We start from the raw sequence: 10418 nt of genomic DNA on the forward strand, positions 1-10418 counted from the left end.
GTGTACATTCATTGGATATTTGTCTTGTATTTAAAACATGATATAGGGTTTTAGATTTAGGGTTGGAGAATTTCAACAATACGATATATGGCATAGATTTGACTGTCCTTTGTTTAAATTTTTAGCCCTCCTGGATGGGGAAGATAATTCTCTGCGGTACCTGTGTCAAACACAAGTTGACTCCCTGCTGGCAGTGGAGTTACCAAAGAATGAATTCCTCTTGATCTTCAGTGGTAAGGAATAGTGCAGGGATTGTAGTGAAGGCCCTGTGATACAATCGATCAAGTTTGAATATGTTGGAACTTGTGGGCTGTAACATATGTTTTCAGTTAAATTTATTGATCTTGTCTCTTTCAGTGTGCGGTGTGTATGTAGATTCAAGTGGAAGAAGAAGTCGTCCCAATGAACTCATGTGGCCAGCTCTCCCCCAGGCTGTCGGTATGCGTCTTTGCAGTCTGTAACGCCACAAATCTCACAAACACTATCAGTGCATTACTAGCTGACTTGTTCTCAGTGGCCAGCTGTTAATCTGTATGATTGTTTTATTTTCCTCAGCCTACAAGGAACCCTACCTCACCTGTTATGCAGAGAATACTGTTTACATGTTTGATGTCCAACAGGCAGAATGGGTACAGACCCTGTGTCTGAAGAAGGTGAGGACTGGTGCTAGGCTTGGTGGGGTGGGTAACTAGGTCTGGTGGGGAGGGTAACTAGGTCTGGTGGGGAGGGTAACTAGGTCTGGTGGGGAAGGTAACTAGGTCTGGTGGGGTGGGTAACTAGGTCTGGTGGGGTGGGTAACTAGGTCTGGTGGGGTGGGTAACTAGGTCTGGTGGGGTGGGTAACTTAGGTCTTATTGGGTTAGTAGGTCTGGTGGGGTGGGTAACTAGGTCTGGTGGGGAGGGTAACTAGGTCTGGTGGGGTGGGTAACTAGGTCTGTTGGGGAGGGTAACTAGGTCTGGTGGGGTGGGTTACTAGGTCTGGTGGGGTGGGTAACTAGGTCTGGTGGGATGGGTAACTAGGTCTGGTGGGGAGGGTAACTAGGTCTGGTGGGATGGGTTACTAGGTCTGGTTTGATGGGTTACTAGGTCTGGTGGGGTGGGTAACTAGGTCTGGTGGGGTGGGTAACTAGGTCTGGTGGGGAGGGTAACTAGGTCTGGTGGGGTGGGTAACTAGGTCTGGTGGGGAGGGTAACTAGGTCTGGTGGGGTGGGTAACTAGGTCTGGTGGGGAGGGTAACTAGGTCTGGTGGGATGGGTTACTAGGTCTGGTGGGGAGGGTAACTAGGTCTGGTGGGGTGGGTTACTAGGTCTGGTGGGGAGGGTAACTAGGTCTGGTCGGATGGGTTACTAGGTCTGGTGTGGTGGGTAACTAGGTCTGGTGGGGAGGGTAACTAGGTCTGGTGGGGTGGGTAACTAGGTCTGGTGGGGTGGGTAACTAGGTCTGGTGGGGTGGGTAACTAGGTCTGGTGGGGAGGGTAACTAGGTCTGGTGGGGTGGGTTACTAGGTCTGGTGGGGAGGGTAACTAGGTCTGGTGGGATGGGTTACTAGGTCTGGTGTGGTGGGTAACTTAGGTCTTATTGGGTACGTAGGTCTGGTGGGATGGGTAGTCCGATGGGGTAGAAAACTAGGTCTGGTGGTGTAGGTAGCTAGGTCTGGTGGGGTAGAAAACTAGGTCTGGTGGTGTAGGTAGCTAGGTCTGGTGGAGTTGATTTGCTTGTTGGATATACAGTCAAAACTGCCGTAGCGGTCACCCCTATTAAGCAGTCACCTTTCGTATGCGGTCATTTTATTTCCTCCCGATGAAAAATCCTATATAATTGCCCTCTAAAGAGCGGTCACCAGTCTAACACGGTCAGCGGTCATCGTATTTTGATCCGAAACTGTACAGTCAACATGCATTAGTCGGCCATTTTGGCCGGTCACATGATTAACACCCGGGGATTTTTAAACATGGCTTCCGAATGTCGGGTAATAAATGTAAACAATAAGTATACGCTTGAGGCGAGAGAAACCAAATTAATCGATGTATTTAAAATACATACCGGTAATTGGCAAATCAGATACGAATGGTAATCAAGTGAATTGTTTAAACAAGTATTAACAATATGTTTGTTTTATAAACATGAATGAAATACAGGTGTCAAAAATGTCCGCGGCGAGGCAAAAGAAAATTGCTTGATTAATAATATGATTTTGAGTTCAGATACGGTCGGTTAAAAACGTAATTGTTGATTTGTATTAAAAGTGTTTTCTTTTCTATATATACAGTACTCATGAAAATAGTGTAATTGATATAATTGTGAAAATATCGGCGACAAGGTTTTACCACGTAATGACTTTTTTGAATAATTTAAAGAAATATAAAAATTGCATGCACAATGCATTGTAATGTATTTCTACTTATTTGTAAATATATTAGATACTATAAAAACATCAAATCAATCACTGTATCTATCAGTTTGATACATTATGCTAAATATCAAGTATATAATTAAAATGAAATTGAATAATTGTTCTACAAAGGAATTTGATGTTGGCAAATTCACAAGTCTCTATTCAAAGGTCACCTCTGTTAAGAGGTCACTTTGGGTGCCTCCCGCAGGTGACTGCTTAATACAAGTTTGACTGTATACATCTTCAATGATCATTTGTTTTGTGTCATTTTCAGACAAAGCCCCTGTCTCGGGATGGCTCATTAAATCTCTACACAAACTTGGACATGCAGCAGATAGTGTATTTCAAAGACTTACATGCAGGTCAGTAACACCCTGTGGTTCCCAGTGTATAAGATGACACGTAACAGAGAGATTAAAATATCACTATGTGGAGTTTTCATCCGTGTATTGTGTTTCTTGTAGAAGAAGACGCCCTGGCTGTAGCTGAAATATTCAAAGGGAAAAGTGTCAATCGCAACAAGCGCAGATTTTCATTTAAAACAAGAGACGACCATGATAGGGGATCGCGAGGGTAAGACTTTTCAAATCAGCTCCACAACTTTGTTACCTTAATTTTGAGATGTTCTGTTGATAGGGCATTAAATGTGTTGAATATTACAGAACTGCAGAAATCATCCATTTCAGTATGTTTGCATATTTGCATTTATTTATAAAGAACATACGATTATATATTGTGTGTATTTGTCTCATCACTGCAAGCTCAACAGAACCCCATCAGGCTGAATGCACAGTGTGGGATTAAATAAGAATGTCATCATTGTAAGCCACTGTGTGGTACCCACAATAGACAGCCCACATTGGTGTGATGAGGGGTCCATACATTATCATATTGTCCCTGTGTAGAGGGGGCAGACTTAGCCCCCCTGTCTCTGCATTAGATAGCATGTCTCTCACCCACTCAGCTGTAACATCCTCGTGGCATCATCACTTATTAATCAACTCTTGACCTCTGTGTCATTTTGACCAATATCACATTAACTGCATAATTACTAAGTAATAAGATGTCATTTGAACTGTTTGCATCTTGATTTAGCATTTCTTACTTTTAAAACCTAAAGCATTATGTGATGTCTCTATAAGCAGCATTGTGACCCATCTGTAAGCCTCTTTGTGACTGATACATGTACTTAACACTATGAAGGGTAAGAGATTGTATGCACCTTGACCTTACTATATGACCATGTGTAACACTGAGGGTCTGTGTTTCCAGCCCTGAACGGAGATCACGGGAAATCTCAGCTCCGATGTCCTTCAGCCATGTGGCTCACATGGGGCCGGATCAGGTGTTTGCTGGCACCACCCACAGCATCCCCACCACCCAGTAAGAAACGTTCCCCTACCCCCACTGCTTGTATTAACACTGCATGCCACCCCCTGCTAGGACCAGGGACGGCCCCCACCCTGCAGTATCTGGGGAAAGGGCCTCCCTCCACCAGCTTTAGCTTGCAGATTTTGAAGACCAGTAGAAGAGATAGTTGTGTGTAATCTGCTGTAGTGAAGTTGTATAAGGTGATGGGACCCCTACTCTGTATTAACAATCCTTCTCTTACTAACTCCTTGATGACTTTCACTGCCTAAACATTCTGCACTGTGCTGCATTTTATGGATAATGAGTGCTGCATGAGAGGTGGTCCTTGCATGAATGATTTATAAGCTGATGATACAGAATGTCTGTGTTAAGATGATGTGTAAAGAGCCTGCTCAATGTTATTACACCTCATAGTTAAATCAAGGCACCAAGATTAATTGTACTATGCTGATCTTGGAGGAGAGTAATAGTGAAATCAGATAGCTTGTCAGCTGCAATAGACACAACTTAGTCATGCTTATAGCTCCCCTGAGCCTGAGGCTCAAGTTAGCTGTTCTGATCAAGGTTTGTCCACAATCCGTATGTTTGTCTGTAGTTAACATTTTCATTTAAAAAAAATTTAAAAACAGTCGGTTCAAACAAACATAGTCCCCACCTGATTAATAAAGTATGAAATTAGTGTCATCAGAAAATTCATAATTCCTAAGAATGATGTCGCATTGCATCTTTTAAATATCAGAAGTATGTATGAAATTAGCATGTTTACAGATATTATGCTACTCTGTAAATTTATTATAACTATATAGTTCACTGCTTGAGTGAAGTCAAAGATCAGGTGAGCAAAGTGGCCCACAAGCATCTAGTTAAAAATGCATGCCTAGTTTGAGAAATGCACCACTGCTAGTAATCAGAACTCCTATGCATGATCTAGGATGATGCAATTGCACAGCATTTGGAAGCTTTCTTTCCATTATTTATGAGATGACTTATAATTCTTTCCAGCTCTTAAATTTTTAAAATTAGAATTTCTCATAGAATGTGTAGTTTATGCTTCTTGAACTGCTAAATGACTACGTCTAAGATTACGAGATGCAGAATTTGAGAACTTTGTATTGAAGGTCAGACCGAAGGTCAAAGATTATATCTGGTCCAATCAACTTCAGCCATGTAGCTCACATGGGACCTGATCAAGGAATGCAAGCTTTAATCGACCTACCCAGGGTAAGACAATGTGAAAACCTAATCCTGTATACAAGGTTATTTTCACCCTTTGATGTCGGTGATGTATAAAGTTTGAATGTGTATTTTGCTATAGGCTGCACAGAGTGGGAACGGAGTGCCCACGAGTCCTGGGGTGGACGCCGGCCAGAAAAACAAGCTCTTCTCCATGAAACCACTGCAAGAAGTTCATATGAGGGGGACAAGGCCGCTCTTGCCACATCCTAATGGTGAGTGGTGCATAAAATGGGAGACATCTACATAGGAAACAAGATAGTGTCTTATAATATAAGAAAGTGTCATATATATGTAAACGAGATACAGCCATATAAAACAGGAGAGTGTAAAACAAAATAATGTAACAGAAAACAGGAAAGCCATAGTCATTGAAGTGAGTTTTATTTATGAAGTTCCGTTAGTTAAGAGATTTATTCTTATTTGCAGGAAGTGCCCATCGTGAGTCAAGTTCAAAGGTCGGAGCAATGAATAACCGGCAGCCATCCTCCTCTTACCCTGAAAGTCCCGACACCCCGAACGATTCGTCGTCCCTCGGGGACCTTTCCACTGCCATATTTGAGGTGTGTAGTTAAATTCTAGACGTCTCCCTGTCTCATCTGTAGTCGTAGACATTTAATTTTGTGAACTTCTAGAAAACAATGGCTTTCTATAACTGAGAGTGAATTTATTAACTGCTGTTTTCAGATAGACATGTAAATTGTAGAAAGGTAGGCTAATATATGGAGGGGAAAGTCTCACCAAATATAGTTTAGTACATACCTAGGAGCTGTAATGATAGTGCTGTATCAGAGAGGGAGTTATCACCTCAAGCTTATCATTTGAGCTCCTTTGGCAGAGTTTACCATGCCTTTATATAGGGAGCACTGGGTTCCTATCTCTTTTTGTTTGAGGGCTTCTGGGCTTGGTCAACACAGCTAAAATAATGATCTTATATTATTTTGATAATTTTAAATTGTTTGTATGATAAAGGAACCAGATGAATTTTGATTGCCTGTTTATGATAGATGTACTGTTAGGAGCTCCATATAAGTGAATTTCTCCTCTCTCTCTTTTAGTACATAGATGATAGGAGGGATATATTTGAAGTAAGCTTTTTATGTTCATGTACAGAACAAATGTAGAGCCATCTAATACAGATTATCTGAGTGTATCAATCATCTGTACATTGTATATGTCATGTTAGTGCCATGTTGCATGGTCTGACAGCCCACTAATTGATCATTGACATGTATCACTAGAAACTCTCCATTATATAGGTGAGTTGTCATAGGGCAGCAGATTCGCTTCACGGCTTCATGCTCTCTCTGCTCCTCCTTATCCCTGTCAAGCAATGGAGCTATTAGAACCAGCTTTAGCTGTACTAAATATTCATAAAACCTGGGGAAAAAACAGGTTATCAAAATTGTTTTTTGAAGCGTAATCAATTTATTAATAATTTTTACCAATAGGTGGTTTAATCCATATTTATGATACTAAAGTCTATGTATCCTACATACAATTTTCTAACCACTGGCCTGGCTGTAGACATATCCACCATGATTACAAACATGTATCTGCTCCGGACTTGATGGCTGTAGACTATAGACATACGGACCATGTTCACAAAGACATACATGTATCTGCTCATGACTTCATTGCATAGTCACATTCATCACATGACTCCTGGTTACCAGGACGACGGTGTCCCCTAGTAACCGCTTCCTCTTGTTCTGCTTGTAACAGGTAACCACGGTGTCGCCGGGGACTCGCTCCGTTAGCAGCAGTGTGTCCAATGCTACTTATGATAGTTCATGGCATCAGTGATCCAGGTCTCGCATTCATGTCGTCATGCTTCACTCACTTCTGTTTGCTTGGCTTCCTCTCCCCCTCACTGCCCATTAAATCTGCATGGTTCACTGAATGACTGTTACAGTGTTGTCTTGTGTTTTAAGGTCGGGATAAAGAATAATTAAGTCATTCTTAAAAATGCTAGAAAATTAAAAAGTTGGTCTTATGTAGGATATTGGCATGTCTGACGTTAACCAAAAAATTGGATCCAGAATTATTGTTCCTAGCACCAAAAGGTCAACAAAATTATCTCAAAGAATTTCTTGATCAGTAGATTAAAAATGATGCATTATTGAAAGTAAATGTGAAGAATTAATGATATTTATTTGGGTACTTAAAATGAAGGAGACAAAATAGCTTTTCAGTCACTCGTAGTTCAAATGAATAGTTTCAATAGACATGATTGTATTTTGAAAGGGAATTGTTGAATAGCCTTGATAAGACTCTTTCAATTAATGGGCTTGCTTGATTTTGGTTCTGTAATCTTGTGGCATAAGGCTTCAGTTACTAGCAATGGACTAGCTTTGACTTTGTTTCATTAATGTTGTGTTGTTTTGGGGTTTTTTGACTGAAATGCATGTTGTTCTTGAGAGATTTGTTCTTTTTTTAACAGCAACTGTCCATTTCGTTGTGTGATCTGACACTCAAGGTTAGACCAACAGAAGCTCTGCTCTGTTCACCTCCTCAGGCATGACCACTTATGTTCAGTTGACTTTGTTGTTGTTGTTGTTGTCTTAAGTTCTGTTGTTCTTCAGTTACACATAACTGCAGTCAGTCATTTTATTTGACACATTCATTTTGTCCATCATTTTATGGGCAGCATGTAGTTCATCGCCTAACACACAGTAATCCATAACACTAACCGCTAATGTTTACAGTTCAAACTAACTGCTCTTTTACAATTAATTTTAAAAGTTATCTTTAAAATCATTCTGTTAAAGAAGTATGAATTAAAACTTACACATTCATCTATTCAGAGAAGCATAAAACATGTCATCCTCATAATAATTTGATATCAGTGATGAGTGGATGGTTGCAGTAACTGTAATGTCTGTGTGTCTGTTTGTAGGACATCTCGTTTGACCGGCCGGGGAACCGCCTGTCGGTCGCCTCCACTGCCAGCAGTACTTACAGCAGCTCCCCCGCCTCCGCTCGGGAAAGCCTGTCCGGAGAGCATCACCAGCAGGACGACCCCGAGGCCCAGACCTCTCACCTGTGACGCTTCTCGCCTGTCATGGATGGTCAGTCAGAGGGCAGTCACTGCTGGGGATGGTCACGTGATGGTGTGGCAGTTAGTGGAGGACAGTTCTCGCCCCCTTTTTAGATTTAGCCCCCCTTATCGTTGATGTATATGGCTTTGCGATTCCGAGCTAACCGTCATGCTTCAGTGACCACACACCTGGGCACCGTGCGTCACTCAGTCTCCCCGTGTGGTAATATTAAAGGGTAGAAAACGATCAATCTTTGTGTGTGTGTTCTGAATGTAATCATGGCTCCAATGATTTGTTGATGGGACTCATGCAGTCACCTACTTTGGCTAGGAATCTGTTTTTGTGGATTGTCCACAATGTTCCTGGAGATCTGAAACATTTTATCATGTACTAGGTCCATTTTGTATAAAATGTCACGAGATTATAATACTGTTACTTCCTGTGTAATCCTGACTAGTTAAGTGTATATATATTGTTTATTATTTACACACAGTATTTATCAAGCCCTGGAAATGTGATTATTACACTGGAGGTTCACAGTCAGCCTATTTTTAGATCAGTGAGAGCACCTGTATCAATGGCCCCTCTTTTTGAGATTTTAATGGTTAATTTTATAGCAGTGATTGATGTTACCTCTTCTGTTGCTATGGCAATGTGGATTTCAGTATGCTTGAGTCTTCCATATTTTGTGACCTGAACTGTTTTGAACAGAAACAGGTGCCCTGTGTGTGAGGAAAGTGGGGGTTGTCTCCCCTTTGTACAAGGTGCTCTAACAATATGTACTTAAAAACCAAAGCAAATATCAGCTTCTTTTTATTTGCCATGTACAGAGTGGTTTCTGTTTTTTTGTGCCAAATACATTTTACTGATAACTGACAGGAAATGTGATGTCTGAGCGGTCTAGATCTTTGAACTTTTTCTTCCAGAGATGGATATTTTTACGGTATGTTGTTAATGTTATGCTTGCTTCTACATATTCTTTACCTTGTATTAAAACATTATTTTTATAACAACGTTGCACTTGATTAGATAAAAATTAGTTCAATAATACCTAATTCCCTTCTTTTTTAATTCTTTGTCAATGTTCAAGAATTTTTAGCTTAGAAAAAAGAATACTTTTTCGTTGGTAAATTTTTCATTTGTACAAGTGAGACATTAGTTTACTAGTGAACAAATAGTTGCAGTGTTTGGTTCAATGTGATACACAACTGGCAATGCAATAGCTTGTCTGGTATCTGCCCCATCTATCCACTAGTGCACTGTCAGACTTAATGAAGACTGATGCATGGTGATGACCCGATAAGTCAAGGGGAGGACATCCAGGACACTAAACTTCGGGTAACATTCCAGTGGCATTTCTATTTATAGCACTGGATTCAGTGTCACCTGACTGGTAGTCTATTTATAGCACTGGATTCAGTGTCACCTGACTGGTAGTCTATTTATAGCACTGGACACTGGTAGTCTTAGTTCAGCTCCACATGGTTGGCGTTTCATCCGTTTCTGTGTTGCCATGGGAACCATGCCTTCTGTGTGATTTCTACCTCCGCTAGAACAAATCATTATTGTGATCAAACTATTTAAACAATTTAATGGCATGGACTGCTACAGGTCCTGGCATTGTGATGGTGTAATCTGACCGGCATTTACTGACTTGAGGTCTCTCATGAACTACATGTACAACTAACCCTTCACAGAAATTCTCCCCCTCTAATTCTGATGTCTCTGTAGAATATAACATTTCTAACTCATAAAGATTTATGAGCATTTAGTGATTATTATTTAATTTCCATGCCAGGCAGATGAATAATTTGTGTAAAGGTTGAATTTTGTGCCCTATTTAGCTTTGTACATTTAAGTAGTTCTCAGTTCAAGGAATCAAAATAATGAAGTGCAATTGGCTGTATATATAGTGTGAGGGGATGTATATATGTAAATGTATAAACAACACTGCATATCAGTCGGCTGAGTCTGTAGCTCCCATTGTGTAGGCTTCTGCTAATTATTGTATAGAATTTTTATAACACAGTAATAACTATGTATTAAATGCAAATTTATAAAAAAAATGACAATGAATCAGACAATTATTAAAAAAAAACTGCTGAAAATATATTTCTGTGTTCTTGATGTTTTGTTTATATATATGTGAGAGAGACAGAGAGACAGAGAGAGAGAGAGAGTACTTTAAACAGGAAATGAAGTTGTCAGCTCACTCCAAACTTGGGTCCAGCAGAGCTGACCGTCTTGGAGTTTGTGCTTATCATTGAGGTAATGCATTGAGTCTTCAACTCTTTGTAGCTAACTAAGCTAATGTGTGTTCCCCCAGAAAGCGTTCTCCGAACGGCTACTCGGCAATTAGGCGAAAGTCAATGAAGGCCCT

The 10418-nt window shown here is 40.6% G+C and overlaps 1 protein-coding gene across 8 annotated transcripts in view; it reads left to right on the forward strand.

Moving 5' to 3' along the window:
* Positions 1 to 10150, forward strand: part of LOC105319045 (serine/threonine-protein kinase MRCK alpha) — a 31569-nt gene extending 21419 nt beyond the window's left edge. Inside the window, exons 33-44 of one of the 8 annotated variants that reach the window (XM_066088915.1) lie at positions 126 to 233; positions 358 to 438; positions 556 to 653; positions 2668 to 2755; positions 2858 to 2966; positions 3666 to 3776; positions 4883 to 4985; positions 5080 to 5212; positions 5427 to 5560; positions 6056 to 6085; positions 6723 to 6808; positions 7897 to 8036. In XM_066088915.1, coding sequence (XP_065944987.1) covers positions 126 to 233; positions 358 to 438; positions 556 to 653; positions 2668 to 2755; positions 2858 to 2966; positions 3666 to 3776; positions 4883 to 4985; positions 5080 to 5212; positions 5427 to 5560; positions 6056 to 6085; positions 6723 to 6803 — 1076 coding nt within the window. In that variant the 3' untranslated portion in view covers positions 6804 to 6808; positions 7897 to 8036. Of the gene's footprint in view, positions 1 to 125; positions 234 to 357; positions 439 to 555; positions 654 to 2667; positions 2756 to 2857; positions 2967 to 3665; positions 3777 to 4882; positions 4986 to 5079; positions 5213 to 5426; positions 5561 to 5684; positions 5708 to 6055; positions 6086 to 6238; positions 6257 to 6722; positions 6809 to 7440; positions 7477 to 7896 lie in introns of all 8 variants that reach the window. The other 7 variants (XM_066088913.1, XM_066088912.1, XM_066088916.1 and 4 more) reach the window with 7 other exon arrangements.
* Positions 10151 to 10418: the final 268 nt, after the last annotated feature.

This window comes from Magallana gigas, chromosome 6 (assembly GCF_963853765.1).
Source record: "Magallana gigas chromosome 6, xbMagGiga1.1, whole genome shotgun sequence".
Classification (NCBI taxonomy): Eukaryota; Metazoa; Mollusca; class Bivalvia; order Ostreida; family Ostreidae; genus Magallana; species Magallana gigas.